The 18476-nt window shown below is 38.8% G+C and overlaps 1 protein-coding gene across 4 annotated transcripts in view; it reads left to right on the top strand.

Moving 5' to 3' along the window:
• The window catches only part of ARNT (aryl hydrocarbon receptor nuclear translocator), a 63578-nt gene that overhangs the window by 29749 nt on the left and 15353 nt on the right, over nucleotides 1-18476 (top strand). For 2 of the 4 annotated variants that reach the window (XM_036860401.1, XM_036860391.1), the window contains exons 4-10: nucleotides 3737-3781; nucleotides 6811-6855; nucleotides 8932-9145; nucleotides 12869-13082; nucleotides 14257-14359; nucleotides 17223-17288; nucleotides 17714-17799. In XM_036860401.1, coding sequence (XP_036716296.1) covers nucleotides 3737-3781; nucleotides 6811-6855; nucleotides 8932-9145; nucleotides 12869-13082; nucleotides 14257-14359; nucleotides 17223-17288; nucleotides 17714-17799 — 773 coding nt within the window. The remainder of the gene's footprint in view (nucleotides 1-3736; nucleotides 3782-6810; nucleotides 6856-8931; nucleotides 9146-12868; nucleotides 13083-14256; nucleotides 14360-17222; nucleotides 17289-17713; nucleotides 17800-18476) is intronic. The other 2 variants (XM_036860418.1, XM_036860410.1) reach the window with 1 other exon arrangement.

Genomic DNA, 18476 nt, shown 5'->3' with positions numbered 1-18476 from the left:
GCATATGAATGGGATAGAGGTAAACACTAGTCTTATTTATACCTATCAGTTAGCTCTATCCCTGAGTCATTGCTTCCATTTCCACAAAATCTGGTAGTCACAAACTATATGCAAATTTTAAAAGGTTTATTTGTCTTTTCCCCAACCATAAAAAAAAGGTTTTCATAATTCATCTTACCAAGTAGGTCATTATGCCCAAGTGAGGCATCACCAATTTTTTTTATTTGACCATCAGTACTTTTTTTTTTGGCCTCACGGCTTGTGGGATCTTAGTTCCCCAACCAGGGATCGAACCCATGTCTCTTGCAGTGGAAGCGTGGAGTCCTAACCATTGGGCCGCCAGGGAATTCCCAGTAAATTTTTTTTTTTTTTAATTGGAATTCTCCACTTTGGTCAATGAGTGAAAGTCTTATTTGCATTGTATCTGTAAATCAATATTAAATCTCCTTGGTGGATGAAAGCTGTAATTTATTACCTCTTTTCATCACTTTGTTCAAGTGTCATTTTTAAAAAAAATTTATTTATTTAATTTATTTATTTTTGGCTGCATTGGGTCTTCATTGCTGTGCGTGGGCTTTCTCTAGTTGCGGCGAGCGGGGGCTACTCTTCATTGTGGTGCACGTGCTTCTCATTGCAGCGGCTTCTCTTGTTGCAGAGCACAGGCTATAGGCATGCGGGCTTCAGTAGTTGTGGCACATGGGATCTACTAACTAACTAACTACTGATAGTTGTGGCTCGTGGGCTCTAGAGTGCAGGCTCGGTAGTTGTGGCACACAAGTTTAGTTGCTCTGCGGCATGTGAGATCTTCCGGGACCAGGGCTCGAACCTGTGCCCCCTGCGTTGACAGGCAGATTCTTAACCACTGTGCAACCAGTGAAGTCCCAAGTGTCATTTTGTTATATTCTCCAGACAACATCTATAAAATAATTTTTAAGAATATGAAGGCTTTGAAATTCTAGGTATAATATCAGAGTTGCTAGTATCTAGAATAATGCTTCTCAAAGTCAAACAAATGCATGTACAAATCTGCCAGGGGTTCTTGATAAGATAAAGATTATAATTCATTAGGTCTGTGGTAGTGCCCAAGATTCTGCATTCTAATAGATTACTAAGTGATGCTGCTGCTTCTGGTCCACTGACCACACTTTGAGTAGCAAATATCTGGAAGATTCATTCTTGAGATTCAAAATTAATATGAAAGGACTTCCCTGGTAGTGCAGTGGTTAAGAATCCGCCTGCCAATGCAGGGAACACTGGTTCAAGCCCTAGTCCGGGAAAATCCCACATGCCGCGGAGCAACTAAGCCTGTGCGCTGCAGCTACTGAGCCCACGTGCCACAACTACTGAAGCCTGCGTGCTTAGAGCCTGTGCTCCGCGACAAGAGAAGCCACTACAGTGAGAAACCCACACACTGCAATGAAAAGTAGCCCCTGCTAGCCGCAACTACAGAAAGCCTGTGCACAGCAACGAAGACCCAACGCAGCCAAAAGTAAATTAAAACAAACAAACAATTAATATGTAAATTATAGGTCTCTTTTTTTCAGCTTAGATCACTGTTTTCATCAAAAGTTTGTAGCATCTGATTTACAGTATATTTTGTGTCTTAGAAACCCTTTGTCCTTGAGCCCAAATTCCACCATACCTCCATGTTTGCCCGTCGTTCTACTTCTGCTTTCCAGTTATTTTCAAAAATTTTGAAAATTCTTGGGGTCAAATTAGTTGAGGATTTATAGCCTGCGAAGGAGCAGTATAAATTCTGGCTGTAATTTTTTAAAATTTATTTATTTATTTATTTATTTATTTATGGCTGCGTGGGGTCTTTGTTGCTGCTCGCGGGCTTTTCTCTAGTTGCGGCGAGCGGGGGCTACTCTTCGTTGCAGTGCGTGGGCTTCTCATTGAGGTGGCTTCTCTTGTTGCGGAGCATGGGCTCTAGGCATGTGGGCTTCAGTAGTTGTGGCTTGCGGGCTCTAGAGCGCAGGCTCAGTAGTTGTGGGGCACGGGCTTAGTTGCTCCGCGGCATGTGGGATCTTCCCGGACCACAGCTCGAATCTGTGTCCCCTGCATTGGCAGGCGGATTCTCAACCACTGCGCCACCAGGGAAGCCCTGGCTGTAATTTAATAACTGGTTTAACTGCAAATTTTGTGAGTCTTACGTATCTCCCAAAAGTTCTTTCTGCCCAAAGTTGATAGGTCTTTGCTATATCCTGTGACAGTGAGTGAGAAGAGGAAAATTTAGATCATCCAGAGAGTAGAGTAATGTTTTCAGAGTTAGGTTTTCCTCCTTCAACACATCCTCCTTTGCGGTTTCTGTAGTAGTAAACAAGATTTATCAGCTTATTAAATAGAAGTTGTTGAGATGAATGGATTGTGTTTCCTTAATCAAAGAGGTATAAAGTTCATTGTTTAAATTATAATTTAAGACTCTTAGAAACTTTTGCACATCAAAGGAAACAGAGTGAAAAGGTAACCCATGGAATGGAAGAACGTATTTGCCAGTCCTATATCTGTTAAGGGGTTAATTTCCATGATACTTGAAGAACTCCTGCAACTCAATAACAAAAAAACAACCTGATTAAAAAATGGGCAAAGGACTTTTAATAGACATTTCTCCAAAGAAGATATACAAATGGCCAAAAAGCATATGGAAAGATGCTCATGATCACTAATCAGAGAAATGTAAATCAAAACCACAATGAGTAGGCCATTAGGCTGGCCACCATCAAAAAACCTGGAAAATAACAAGTGTTGGTGAGGATATGGGGGAATTGGAGCTCTTGTGTACTGTGGGTGGGAATGTAAAGTGGTGCGGCCACTTTGGAAAACAGTATGGAGGTTCCTTGAAACATTAAAAACAGAATTATATGATCCAGCAGTGCCACTTCTGGTTATATATCCAAAAGAATTGAAAGCAGGATCTTGGAGAGATATTTGTACACTTATGTTCACTGCCCGATTTTTCACAGTAGCTCAGAGGTGGAAGCACCCCAAATATCCATTGACAAATGAATAGATAAAGAAATGTGGTATATACAGCTAGTGGAATATTATGCAGCCTTAAAAAAGAAGGAAATTCCATCACATAGTACAACATGGATGAACCTTGAGGACATTATACTAAATGAAATGAGCCAGTCACAAAAAGATAAATACTGTATGATTTCACTTATATGAGGATCTAAAGTAGCCGAAATCAGAGAGACAGAAAGTAGAATGGTGGTTGCCAGGAGCTGGGCGTGGGATGGAGGTGGGGAGAGTGGGAAGATGGTGTTCAGTAGCTATAGAATTTCAGTTTTTCAAGGTGAAAAAGTTCTAGAGATATTTTGTACAACAGTGTGAATATATTGTAGTTAGCACTACTGAATTGTACACTTAAAAATGGTTAAGATGGTAAATTTTGTGTTACACGTTTTTTGCCATAATTAATGAAAAACAAAAACAAAACAATCCCTAACCTCAGTGGTGTTGACAGGGTAGTCAGCTGTGCCCTCATGAGATCATCATCTTTTTTTGGAATGTCTGATAAGTAAGAGTAAAGGACACATTAGAAACCAGACAAATAATAGTCATGGGTTTTTAAGTTCTGTGGGATGCTGTTATTATCTCTATTGCTTTGTGATGCCTTTTCATTGGCTTTTTTTTGTTGAATATTTTTTATCCCTTTCTAGTTTTCCTTTCAGAGTGAAATAGATATAACAAGTGTAATGCCTTGGACTAAGCCCCTTTTTTTCTCCTTCAGGTGTGATGACGATCAGATGTCTAATGATAAGGAGCGGTTTGCCAGGTAATGTAGTAGAGCATCTTGGTCCTTGTCGTGGGACCAGGCGATTCAAAAATACTGAGTTTTAATTTTATCTCAATGAGAGTTAATTTCTCTATCCAGTCTGTTTCTTCTTCTGAAAGCTGGTGAAACTTAGTATTACACTTGTTGTTTACGTTCGGGTAACAGGGCTTCAGACTTACAGCTTCAAACTAATGGTATATTTTACACAGTGTTTTTATGTATGTGATAGATATCTATACAGTGTGCTTGCTGGGTGTCCACAGGGACACAAACAATATGAATTTCTTTGTTGCATTTATTATTAAGTGGATCTACAAAATCTGTATAGATAATGGTTTTATTCTTTTAAAAATAACAGCAAAGAAATGATTTATGTGAAGACTGGAGTTTTTATTGAAAAAAATATGTTTATCTGTCAAGAGGATGAAAAATACTTTGCTTTATTAAACAGATCCTTCTCAAGTCAAATATTGGTTTATTTTTAGAAAGTTTATTCTATATATTATTAAGTAGTAAATTATTTGTTTTTTAAAAATCGAGTTTGCAGCCATCTCAGAAAAGTGAATAATCCAAAATCCAGTGCTTAACTAATAAGCACTTACTATTTATTCATTGCTGATACTGCTGGTCTGGGGCCCATACATTGAGAAAAATTGATGTAGAGGGCTAAGAAATATCAGTCAGAGTAGTTTAAAACTACTCTGAAGCAGTGAGATGCCATCATAAGCTTTGAATGAGATGCTACTATATAAAATGCATATGGGATTTTTCTCTAGTAGCATTATATAGGACTGATTAAACAGAAGCACTGTAGTCAGGGAGGTAGATAGGAGGCTACTGAAATAATAAGACAGTGATAAAATCGTGAGGGCCTGGGCTAGAATGGTGGCAATGACAGTAGGAAAGGAGTGGATTTAAGAGGTTTTTGAAGAATTTGTTTATCGAAGTAGATACTTGTAAACATTTTAGGATGTGAACCATCTCTAAAATGAGAAGTTAATAATAGGGATCTGGGGAGTAGTTTTTCAAAAGCTGCATTAGAAAGTGAAGCCATCAAATAGTAGTGGTGGTACAGGTTCACAGTCTCTTGACTGAAATTCCTAAAAGCTATGAAAACATGAACTGAACTGTTTTAGCCTTCATTTGTCTTGCTTAATGTGAATATTTATACATTCATGTATTTCACTTGGAAATATTAGAGTGTAAGGGATTATGGATCTGTAGGGGTAGGAGTAGTAATAGGAATTTTAGATATTTAACTGTCAAACAAAAGAACTCATTTCTTTTTCTTTTCTTTTTTCTTTTTGGCCACACTGTGTGGCTTGTGGGATCTTAGTTCGCTGACCAGGGGTTGAACCCGTGCCCTCAGCAGTGAAAGTGCAGAGTCCTAACCACTGGACTGCCAGGGAATTCCCAGAACTCATTTCTTTAAGATATGATTTGTTAAGCTAGTTCACCTCACATATCCTCCTTCGGAATTCAGTTAGAGGGTCTTCAGAAGCTTAAATGAATTTTCCCAACTTTTTGAAAAAATGATTTGTAGTTTGTTAAGGAATTATAACAACCCAGTGAACATGAAACTTCACTTAATATCACTGTTTTCTTTCTCTTCTGGTCAGTATGCATAAGTTTTCACATGGTTCTTATCATTACTATGTTATTTTTTGTCTCTCTCTTTTTTTTTTCCTGCTGGCCATTTTTTAGAAACTTTCCCATATATTGATAAAGTCATTATACTTGTCATTTTTTTTTAATTGATTAATTAATTAATTTATTTATTTTATTTATGGCTGTGTTGGGTCTTCGTTTCTGTGTGAGGGCTTTCTCTAGTTGTGGCAAGCGGGGGCCACTCTTCATCGCGGTGCGCGGGCCTCTCACTATCGCGGCCTCTCTTGTTGCGGAGCACAGGCTCCAGACGCGCAGGCTCAGTAATTGTGGCTCACGGGCCTAGCTGCTCTGCGGCATGTGGGATCTTCCCAGACCAGGTCTCGAACCCGTGTCCCCTGCATTAGCAGGCAGATTCTCAACCACTGCGCCACCAGGGAAGCCCTATACTTGTCATTTTTAATAACTAGTCTTTCAGCCTGTTATGTCATACTTCGACTTTTTTTCTTACTCTATTTATTGTTAATCTCTTTATATTTATATATATATTTAAGATGGAATTGATTACTGATAAACTGGCCTACCAACACCTTATTTCTTCAGTTGCCACCAACCCTTATAGTATTTTAGTTATCCAGAGAAATTTAGTGATAATCTTTGTAGCCCACTCCAGGGAAGGGGGAGTTGGTACTAGGATCCGGCAATGTTATGGCTTTATTGCAGAGAAATGGGAAAGTGACTGAATAGAAATTTACTACTTTAGGATCAAATCATTGATAGGGGATATATCAGAAACTTAGCTCTTAGTTTTATTTATGTAATTTCTCCAGTGAAGCTGTTTGGCTATTTTGTCTGTGAGTGAATGTGTGCTGTATGTGTGTTATAGAAAGATTGTGATCACTTGTTTGACATTCTTATCATGATTTACTGTTTGATTTTTTTTCATTACAGAATAGCATATGTGGATATCATTTTCTTTTCAGATTGGGAGCAGTGTGTGAGAATGGTATTCCCTTGTTTGTTTATTGTTCAAACTGTATATCCTTGGTTTCTACAGAGAATGATTGGCTTTCTGTGCTCAGATTATGTTAATTTATAATGAATATTGGCCTTGCTTTTATGTTGACCTGTGTCCTGTAAGTTACTTTTTCTTAATCCTAACAGATGGCTTTGTAGAGTTACAGGCAAGGTTCTTGTCCATATTTCCATTTTCCCCTCTCTTCTCTGCATCTGTTTTGTTCTATTTCTTTTCTTTCCTTCCCTTCCCTTTTTTCTCTGTCCCTTCCCTCTCTCCTTCCATTCCTCCCTCCCTTCCTTTCTTCCTTCCTCTCTCTTCCCTTCTTCCCTTCCTCCCTCTCTCCCTTCCTTCCTTCCTTCTTTCTTTTTATTTTACTTTTAGCTTAGTTCGTTAATTCTGTTTTTAGGTCGGATGATGAGCAGAGCTCTGCGGATAAGGAGAGACTCGCCAGGTAGGAGAACAGTGTCTTTTGGCATGATGAAGCAGATCATGCTGCTTTTTCTATCCTTTTTCTTATTCTGCTCTTTTCTTCCCCTTTCTCTTCGTGTTTTTCCTTGTCTGTGGCAAGAGAGGACAAGATTTTTAGAAGTTTGTGTGTAACAGGAACTTTGGCTTCCCCCATCAGAAAGTGGGTGGTTGAGGGAACTTTACTTAGGAATTTAAGAAATTGCTATTAGTTTTTATAGATTTCTCTTTTCATCTTTATCTTAGCACTAAGTTTCACAGAATAAAAAGCTTTCAGAAACCGTGCAGCTGTGCCAGTTGGTGCTTTAGCAGGGAAATACTCCTTTATCAGAAAACCAATAAATATATCTGTGTTTGCAATTAGTTCCCAGTCTTTAGGCCTCAGTATTTACTCCACACCTCTCTAGAAGGCTCACCCTTATTTTCCTATGTAGACTCACAGCCTAGATTACTTTGTCACGGCAGTACTGGTGTTGCTTTGGTGCTTGAATCTTTTGTGTTTCCCAGAAAAGCTTAGCAGCCTAGATGTGGCTATTTAAAAGATCAGCCTTATGGATTTCAGTGTCAGAAATCTGTCAGATACTAGGAAAATGGGTGCTTTATGTTTGAGCGTAGAATTTTATGTTTCTCAGGCAAAGTAACTAAATGTGAATCTATGTTGTGAGACCTTTTCAGTAAAGGAGACTATGGAGTTCTCTTTGGAGACTGTTGTCGATAATGTAGAAATACTGTGGAAGAAATGTTGTGCCCAAATTTTCCTGTTTTTTGGTCTCTGTGATTTGGGATGACTCAGTAGGAGATAGATCACTAATACCAGTACCAGTTTTTATTACTTCCCCCCTCTTACCTACCATTTCCTCTTTCAGCTGGGCCACAAGCTCATTTTGCTGCCATTTCAATTTATGGCCTCCTACGAACTCTTTCACTCTTCATAAAACTGATTGGTGTGGTATGGTGGGAAGAACATTGCATTCATTGGGAATGAGGGCAGCCCTTAGAAGAGTCAATTAGCTGCTTGACCTTAGTTTGCTCTTATCATTAAAAAAGAGATTTATGTTAGATTTGTTGTGTTCTTTTTGTTTTGGCAGAGAACTTTTGTTCCTATAGAATCCTTAAGTGGTAATAGAAGTCAATAAAAAAGACAAAAGCAAAGCTACTCAAGTAAAAACAGTAATGTAGCATGTTGTTTGGGTCTCTCCTTGAAGCAGTCCCATAGAAGACACTGAGGAACTATTAGGCTTTCCAGAAATCCAGTTTGAAAACTACTGGATTATTATTTTTAACGATGATATTCTGTTTGATTTTGAGGAAGTCATTATTGGAGATATGTTCTACTTACCCTGGTGAGATCCAGATTGTATGTTTTCAGGTCTTTAAACATCTTCCTGTCCACTTCCTCCTATTCTCCAGTTCACTTTGTCCCAAATTGGGCGCCCATAAGGGACCTCTAGTAGATGGTATCTTACAAATCTCATGAGCTCAGTGTACTGGCACCACATCCAGATAGAGAAGGTAGGGCTTTGTGCATTAGTGGGACAAGTAAAACTTCCAATTCTGCCGTCTAGTGTTGAGAATAAGACAGATGTTTAGAACAAACAGCATTTTATAGACCAAGGGAATCTATACTATCAATTCTTGTATCAGCTGTTGAGCAACATACTTATGTTGGAAAAAATTGGTCATTTTATGTTTTCAGCCTTTAAAAAGTTGAATTGGTAGACATGAAATCAGCCAAGCTGCTTTCGACATTTTTTAAGACTGTCATTTCTTAAAACACATTTTGTTCTGAGGGAGTGGTAATTTACATAGGAAGTGAAGTTTCCAGGAGTTAGAATTGCTGGTATCTGCTTGTACCCTGTCTGCCTCATTAGTTTCTATTCCATACTTGCTCTGCATGAGAAGTTTGGCAAACCTTACTTTAACTTCTGAGACTTAAGCATCACTAAATCTAAATACCACATTTCTTCAGCAGCTCACTTGGTATTCATATCTCTCTCCCAGCTCCCAAATGGCCAGATGTGACCACCTGGATGGGGCTTCTCCTCTCTCTCTCTCCATGCAGGGAAAATCATAGTGAAATTGAACGGCGCCGACGGAACAAGATGACAGCCTACATAACAGAACTGTCAGACATGGTACCCACCTGTAGTGCCCTGGCTCGAAAACCAGACAAGCTAACCATCTTACGCATGGCGGTTTCTCACATGAAGTCCTTGCGAGGAACTGGCAACACATCCACTGATGGCACCTACAAGCCGTCTTTCCTCACTGATCAGGTCTCTGGGAAGCACAGCTGAGAGAGTCTAGAATCTTTTGAAGGTTTTGATCTTTTTGGAGTAGATGACCATAATCCTGAATAGCGCATTATATTGGGAGTCAGAGCAGAGCTGAGTCTGTAGTTTCTTATTTATTTATTAATTTATTTATTTAATTTATTTTTCGACTGCTTTGGGTCTTCGTTGCTGCACGCAGGCTTTTTCTAGTTGCGGCGAGCGGGGACTACTCTTAGTTGTGGTGCGCAGGCTTCTCATTGCAGTGGCTTCTCTTGTTGTGGAGCATGGGCTCTAGGAGCGCGGGCTTCAGTAGTTGTGGCTCGCGGGCTCAGTAGTTGTGGTTTGCAGGCTCTAGAGAACAGGCTCAGTAGTTGTGGCACATGGGCTTAGTTGCTCCACAGCATATGGGATCTTCCCGGACTAGGGCTCAAACCCGTGTCCCCTGTATTGGCAGGCAGATTCTTAACCACTGTGCCACTAGGGAAGTCCCTGTAGATTCTTTAAAGCACAAGAATTCCACTCTGAAGGAAATATTCAGACCATGGGAAAGTGAGTTTTGATCCCTGACTATACCATTTATTAGCTTTGGAGCAGTGAGAAGTAGAGAAGAATTGTGAAAGCTATTTAGCAAAACTTATAGGTACTTTAGAACTGTACTCATGAAGAACAGTGGAATCACAGGGAGAAGAGATGACTGTGTCCATGAACCAGTCCTTTTCCTTGGCTTTAGGGTTGTAGAAGATGGAAGAAATCTATTTTTTATTCTGGAAGCAGCTTCCAGTTTTAGTGATACAAGGAGTCTAATAGGAAGTTGTTGTTGCTTAGAGATGTGCTCTGTTACATTTGATGCACTATGAGAAAAATAGAGAAGGCAAAAACATTTCCAGCCTTTCAGGAACTCAGTCTGAATATGAATATGTGAGTGGTAGGATACACACATAAGTGAAAAATGATAGGAAATGGATACGGAGAAGAAATGCCTTAAAAAAACTTATTAATAATTTATATAGGATTAGATATGTGTGTGTGTATATATATATATATATATACTAGAGGGATAGCTAAAGTGAATAGAATGGCCAGGCCTGAGTGAGAATAGTCAGCAGAAACTTCAAAGAGTAAGGAAGCCATGTTGTGTTTTATTAAAAATAACACTTGGTTATTGCAGAAAAATTTGTAAAATATAGGAAGTACAGGGAAGAAAAAATTGACCTATGATGCCATGCTTTTATTCAGAGGATTAGAAGGAAAGAAAGAATATAATTTGGAAGAAAGCAATAAGAATTTTCCAAATAGGATGGTCTATATGAAAGTACATATAGCACAGATTTTATATATATGTACATTGAAATAGCTAATCAGTTTGTTCTAACAGAACACATACAGATATTGATTCAACAAACTCCAGTAATGCACATTTCGTAAGCTAACCAGCTGCTTTGTGCTATTAGAAATGTAAAGAATGGTAAGAGATAGTCACTGGTAGAAACAGACATGTAAGTAAATCAATCATAATATAAACACAGAATCAGTTTTGTATCAGAAGGAGGTACAGTAATAAGTCCTGTAGAAGTGCAAATATGGAAAGCGAAGAATAGGGGAATAGTGTTGTAAATGTTGGAAATAACTTGATCAAAAGCATAGTGAGAATAATCAGGTTATTCAAGGAAAATCAGGTAGTTTAGCATGCCTTGGGAGATGGTAATAGAAAAGTAGGCTGGGACCTGATGATGGAATATTTAGGTGTTATGTTAAATAATTTAGATTTTAATTTTTAGGCAATGGGGAGCTATAAAAAATGTGGTAGCATTTTAAGGATGGATTGGAGACAGTGAAAGCAGGAAGACCATTTGACTTGGCATGAGATGACTAGGACAGTGACATTGTATTTGAAAATAGAATTGATAAAACTGAGTTACCCCTGGAGTGTGAGAAAAAGGAGTTAGAGTTTTGAGGCCTGTATCCTGAGAGGAAGGGGATACTGTTAATCAAGAAAGGGAATGCTAGAAAAGCACAGAGGATTGTTTTCGAAGGGGGAAATGACAGGTTTTGAGATGTTGAAATTGAATTGCTGGTAAAATGTCTATTTGGAGATGCTTAATAGATTTTAGGCAAGTCTAGGCATATAGATTTGGGTATCATTTCTTAGTGGAAGAGTGGATATGATTTCTCAGGGAGAGAGTATGGAATAGAGAAGAGAACTTAAGATAGAACCTTGGAAATGCCTACACTTGAGACTTGAACAAAGGAAAGGGAATCTGAAACAGAGAAGGCACATTTGGAAAGGAAGTATAAGTTGGAGTGCAGTGTCATAGAAGCTAGGGAGAAATAAAATTTAAAGGATAAAATGAACAACACTATCAGATATGCAGTGAGATTGAGTAAAATGATATGGACTCAGGAAAGGGGACTTGAGTTGGCAGTTAGGAATACATTAGTAACCTGAAAAAACATGAATGTAGTGGTTTAGAGTGAAGATTGCAGTGGGTTTGAGAAATAAGTGAAAAGTAAGAGAGTAGAGCCAGTGAGTGTAACATTACTCTTAATTTAAGCTTGGCGCTGAAAGATGAATTGGGCAAAGTTGAGGGAAGTTTTGTATATAATTGAGAAAACTTGATCATGTTTAAGATCTGAGGGGAGGGACTTCCCTCGTGGCGCAGTGGTTAAGAATCCGCCTGCCAGTGCAGAGGACACAGGTTTGAGCCCTCGTCCAGGAAGATCCCACATGCTGCGGAGCAACTAAGCCCGTGCGCCACAACTACTGAGTCTGCGCTTTAGAGCCCACGACCCACAATGACTGAAGCCCGTGCGCCAAGAGCCCGTGCTCTGCAACAAGAGAAGCCACAGCAATGAGAAGCCCGCGCACCACAACGAAGAGTAACCCCCGCTCGCCACAACTAGAGAAAGCCCGCGTACAGCAACGAAGGCCCAACGCAGCCAAAAATAAATAAATAAATAAATTTATTTTTTTAAAAAAAAGATCTGAGGGGAAAGAGAGAGAAAAACGCATATATTTGTAGAGCAAGATCCTAAAAAGAGACCAGAGAGAGTGAGATCAAGAACTCAATTATTTATTTATTTTAAAAATAATTTTTAAAAATTTATTTATTTATTTAATTTATTTATTTTTGGCTGTGTTGGGTCTTCATTGCTGTGTGCGGTCTTTCTCTAGTTGTGGAGAGTGGGGGCTACTCTTTGTTGCGGTGCGCGGGCTTCTCATTGCGGTGGCTTTTCTTGTGGCGGAGCATGGGCTCTAGGCACGCGGGCTTCAGTAGTTGTGGCGAGCAGGCTCTAGAGCGCAGGCTCAGTAGTTGTGGTGCATGGGCCTCATTGCTCCGCGGCATGTGGGAACTTCCCGGACCAGGGCTTGAACCCGTGTCCCCTGCATTGGCAGGCGGACTCTTAACCACTGTGCCACCAGGGAAGCCCAAGAACTCAATTATTGTTAATGGTAAGCCTTTTTATTCCCTGTCTTGAGTTCTAAGGTAAAGAGGAGGAGATGGATAGTGACATAGACACATTGAGGAAATACCTATTGGAAAAAACTCTCTTGTCAGTGAAGGCAGTTACATTTAGGTTGCAAAGCCGTGCCTGTGGATTAGACAGAAGCCAGCAATTCCTTATGGAGAGATACATATGGCCTGAAGTGTCTTACTTCTTTCCATGAATAATATTTGGTTTTTCAAAAGAGTTCAGTATTAACTTGTATTTCTCTTCCTTGGGCAGGAACTGAAACATTTGATCTTGGAGGCAGCAGATGGCTTTCTGTTTATTGTCTCATGTGAGACAGGCCGGGTGGTATATGTCTCTGACTCAGTGACCCCTGTTTTGAACCAGCCGCAGTCTGAATGGTTTGGTAGCACACTCTATGATCAGGTGCACCCAGATGATGTGGACAAACTTCGTGAGCAGCTTTCCACTTCGGAAAATGCCTTGACAGGTATGAGTTAATGTGGAAGGAAAATGAATGGCAAATTCTTTCTTCTTTTTTTTTCTGAGATAGAAGAGGTGTTTTAACTCTTAAATTTTTTGATTGAATCTGGCAAAACTTTTAGAATTTTCTCCTTTAATGAATATAATCTGTTCTTTTTATCCATATGCAGGTAATATATTTTGTAGCTCATCTTTAGAAAATGTTTCATTAGTGACAATGCTCATAAAAAGTTTACTTTGATCTTAATATTAGTGTAAATACACAGTAAAGGCCAAGCCTACAATAACCCCCACCCTCACCCCTCCAGCCATTCCAGAAGAATGAAATTAGCCATGTTTCTGTCTCATTTGTATGGGTAAATACCTGGTATTTTTTCTACCCAGTTGTGCTTGGCTTTGGCTTGGTATTAGGTTCTATGATAGTAGATTTTTATTTTTAGTGGGGAATGATTATCAGTGTATAAGGTGTTTTTTTTGTATTTATACTATCTTTCTGTATTGTTTTTGCCCCCACCTCCATCCCCCATTTAATGTTATTCAGTCCTTTTGCTCTAAGGAAACAAGTCACATCTGCTCCTAAGTGATCTAGAAAAAATTTTAATGTGGAAGCAGATTAAAACTGGTAATTAAAATAAAATCCATTATGGTCATATTAATGTTGGTATTTAGCTTTCATTTATGTTTTTATGGATTTCATTTTTCTAGTTCTTCTTTTTCCCAAAAGTTCCCACTGGTTTCTATATAATAAAGGGAGGAACAATTTTAGCATGAGACAGATGGGTGTTTCTGTAGCATATAAAATTATTTGTTATTAAACCAGTGGCATTCACTCCATGCGCGTGTGTGCGCGTGCATACGCACATGCATGCGTGTTTATAAAAATAATCAGACCTAAGGATATAGCCTTGCTCTTGCTTGCCAGCTTTACCTACTTCTACTCCTGTCTTGCCTTGCACAAAGTTATTTCCAGTGCTTTGAACTGAAGAGTAAGATTCACTGATGGGAATTGAGGTGTTTTAGGCTTGAAAAAAATCCATCTCCTACTTGGTTTATTCTCTTATAAGCAAGGAGATTGAAGAGCATGAATAGGCTACTTACTTTTCTTTGCCTGCAGTATCTCTCTCTCCCTCTTCCCCACACACAAGAATGTACTCCAGACTGTTCTTCACATCCTTCTTTAGGGCGTATCCTTGATCTGAAGACTGGAACAGTGAAAAAGGAAGGTCAACAGTCTTCCATGAGGATGTGTATGGGCTCAAGGAGATCTTTTATTTGCCGTATGAGGTGAGTGTCAGGATGAGGATTGTGATTTGCCATAGGAAGAATTAAGAGCTGAGGGTTTGATTTCTGGTCAGAGGAGTTAAACTTCTAAATCCAAGCTCCAGTTAGATTAAATTTAGCTCTCAAGACCCACGTGAGTTGTAACACAGAATAAAGTGTTAAGGAAACTAACATTCACTGAACTCCTCCTATGCCAAACATTATGATAGGTGCTTTATGTCTGTCATCTCATTTCCCACAACTGCCCAATAGGGTAGAATTCATGGTTACTATTTTGCTGATTTAAAAAAAAAAAAAAAGACTCAAAGAAATTGACTTCCCAGGATTACATAGATAATGTTTGATACAGGATTTTATTTTAATCCATAGTAGTCGGATGCCAGTACCTATTTTTTTTCCAAGTATATCACGAGGCAACATCCATATACTCAGACCATTTCTGCACCCCTCCTTTTTTTGTAGAAATTTAAGACTTTATTATGTCTTTCACTTAATATTTAGCATTAATAAATTATATACTATACATTTTAGGATTCTGAAGAAAGGATGGTGATACTTTTCTTCACAGCTAGAGAAAACACCTCTTAAAGTCACAAAATAAATTCAGGTTGTATAATGGAAATTGACTACATTGTATGAGAGGATGCTTCTTAGAAATGATGAATAGGATATTAAGAAAGGTTTCCTGGGGGAGTTACAAAATTGAATATTATGTGGCTTAGTGGTTTAGAGTAGTTTCTGGACCCAGACTACTGGATTTATCACTTATCTTCTGAGACCTTGAGCAGATTAAATGACTGCTTTGTGTTTGCTTTTTTAAAAAAAATATTTATTTATTTATTTATTTATTTATTTTTGGCTGCGTCGGGTCTTAGTTGCAGCGCATGAGCTCTTCGTTGCAGTGCGTGGGCTTCTCTCTATTTGTGGTGTGCAGGCTCCAGAGCACATGGGCTCACTAGTTGTGACGTGTGGGCTCTCTGGTTGTGGTGCGCGGGCTCCAGAGCGGGTGGTCTCAGTAGTTGTGGCTCACAGGCTTAGTTGCTCCATGGCATCTGGGATCTTAGTTCCCTGACGAGGGATCGAACCTGCGTCTCCTGCATTGGAAGGCAGATTCTTAACCACTGGACCACCAAGGAGGTCCCCCTGCTTTGTGTTTTTATTTCTTCATCTAATATTGGGAGTTATATCAACCTCATAAAGTTGTTATAGGATTAGATGAATAAATATATGTAAAGATGCTTAAAATAGTGCATGACACATTTAAAATTCTATGTAAATTTTATTTATTATTATTAAAGAAGTGAAAGAAAGAAAGTAGAGAGGATGGGAGAGAGTGTCGCAATATGTGGACATGGCTAATGCAAAGACATAGGCAGGAGCAAAATAAATAATAACGAAATATAGCAAATAGATTGTGTTGCAGCATAGTGCTGGAGTCAACAAACCACAACTCTTTGTTTGTAAATAAATCTTTATTAGAACATAGCCATGCCCATTTGTTCACATACTGTCTATGGCAGCTTTTGTGCTATAATAGCAGAGTTGACTAGTTACAACAGATTGTATGGCCCACAAAGCTGAAAATATTTACTGTCTGGTCATTTACAGAAAAAGTATACTAACCCCTGATGTAGAGAATCTCTGCATTTGCAGAGCATGTAGAACATTTTGACTTAAAACTCTGGGACAGTTACAAGTTTTAGAAATACCAAACCTGACTTCTTTATCCTTCCTTGTTAGGAGCATTGTTACCAATTTTCTGTGTCAAGTTGTATTCAGAGCTTGTTATCTGGCTGTTAACTGATGGAAGCTTCTTTGATAGTGTAGTGCAACTCTTTTTTTAATTTATTTTTTTATTGAAGTATAGTTGAATTACAATGTTGTGTTAATTACTGCTGTACAGCAAAGTGACTCAGTTATACATATATATATATTCTTTTTCATATTCTTTTCCATTATAGTTTATCACAGGATATTGAATATAGTTCTCTGTGCTATACAGTAGGACCTTGTTGTTTATCCATTCTACATATACCAGTTTGCATCTGCTAATCCCAGACTCCCAATCCAGTCCTCTCCTACCTCCCTCCCCCTTGGCAACCTCCAGTCTGTTCTCTATGTCCCTGATTCTGTTTCTGTTTCATAGATAGGTTCATTTGTGTCATATTTTAGATTCCACATATAGGTGATATCATATGGTATTTGTCTTTTTCTGTTTACTTCACTTAATATGATGATCTCTAGTTGCATCCATGTTGCTGCAAGTGGCATTATTTCATTCTTTTTTGTGGCTGAGTAGTATTCCATTGTATATATGTACCACATCTTCTTTATCCATTGTTCTTTCAGTGGACATTTAGGTTGTTTCCATGTCTTGGCTATTGTGAAAAGTGCTGCTGTGAACATAGGGGTGCATGTATAATACCTTTTTGAATTATAGTTTTGTCTGGATATATTCCCAGGAGTGGGATTGCTAGATCATATGGTAATTCTATTTTTAGTTTTCTGAGGAACCTCCATACTGTTTTCCACAGTGGCTGCACCAACTTACATTCCCACCAACAGTGTAGGAGGGTTCCCTTTTCTCCATACCCTCTCCAGCATTTGTTATTTGTAGACATTTTAATGATGGCCATTCTAACCGGCATGAAGTGGTACCTCATTGTAGTTTTGATTTGCATTTCTCTAATAATTAGCGATGTTGAGCATCTTTTCATGTGCCTATTGGCCATCTGTATTTCTTCTTTGGAGAAGTGTCTCTTTAAGTCTTCTGCCCATTTTTCCATTGGGGTGTTTGTTTTTTTGTTGAGTTGTATGAATGATAGTGCAACTTAATTGCTTTTAATCTCTCTGTTCATTGAAACAGGTGTGGCAATAGCGCTGTGGACCCAGTCTCCATGAATAGACTGAGCTTTGTGAGAAACAGATGCAGGTGAGATCCTAAGCTGTAAAAAAAAAAAAAAACCAAAGGGATGGCCAAGTACCTTTAGAGATCGTCACATTTTCAACTATTTTACTATCATACTTCCTTCAGCAGCCCTCACCCTCATCCCTCACTTCCCAGTTACTTTTTTTCTGGCAATATTTTCCTGAACTTCTAAAGCTTTTGCTCATCCTGTTTAAGGAAGTTATGCTACCACTTTACCTATTGATACTTTCTTCCTGCTGCAGTACCTTTCAGTTGCTTTACTTTGGCAAAGGTAAAAAATATGCTGGTCACTTTTGGGTGGGAAAGGTCCAAGTACAGTCATCCTGTTTTATAAACACCCAAGAGCCTAAAGTTAAAGGTACTAAGCCAGCATTGCCTTTTAAATGTTACTGGGTAGGGTTTTCTCCTCACACCTGTAATTTTTCTAGGAATGGACTTGGCTCTGTGAAGGATGGGGAACCTCATTTCGTGGTGGTCCACTGCACAGGCTATATCAAGGCCTGGCCCCCAGCAGGTAGGAAAGTTGAATAGTGACTTCTTCCTGGGTGCAGCAAGTTCCTCACAGAGTCCAAGAAAGTTAGCTAATATTTATCATGTACCTGTAGTATATGAAATGTACTTTGGTATAAACTGTAATAGGAAAGAAAAAGTGGACTCCTTCCCTTCCTTTATGGATCTTATATTCCAGTTAGGGAGATGGATTACTCAGACTTGAAAATGATTTGGTGATGGCTGTGTCACAGAATGTAGTTTTTAAATGTCCAAATAGTAATGTATACTGAATACCTGTATCTAAGTATTTGTGTGCAAAGAAGCAGTTGACATTGAATGCAGTTGATTTGGGAAAGTTTTCTAAAGTAGGAGCAAGACTTGGATGGAGAAGGGGGGAAATGGCTTGGTTGTAGTAACTTGTAAAGGGGATATTCTCTGCAAAGACTTTAAATCAGGATGTGAGCAGATTAATTTTACTAGAACTTGAAGTCAAAAAGGGAATGTGAGAAAAGTGGTTGGGGTACAAGGATCAGCCTTTTAACCTGGCTTGTCAGAATTTCCAAATCGTAGCAACTTTATTACCTCCCTGCTGGCTAAGTGTGCCTGGGAAGTGGGGGTTGTAGGGAGATAGAAACTAAGAGAGGCAAGGTGGTGTATTTTGGTAAGAGGTTAAACTTTGGATTTGGAAAAACCTGGGTT

Source organism: Balaenoptera musculus, chromosome 1 (assembly GCF_009873245.2).
Source record: "Balaenoptera musculus isolate JJ_BM4_2016_0621 chromosome 1, mBalMus1.pri.v3, whole genome shotgun sequence".
Lineage (NCBI taxonomy): Eukaryota > Metazoa > Chordata > Mammalia > Artiodactyla > Balaenopteridae > Balaenoptera > Balaenoptera musculus.
The sequence above is the reverse complement of the archived record's forward strand: the minus strand, read 5'-3'. Positions and strand labels throughout refer to the sequence as shown.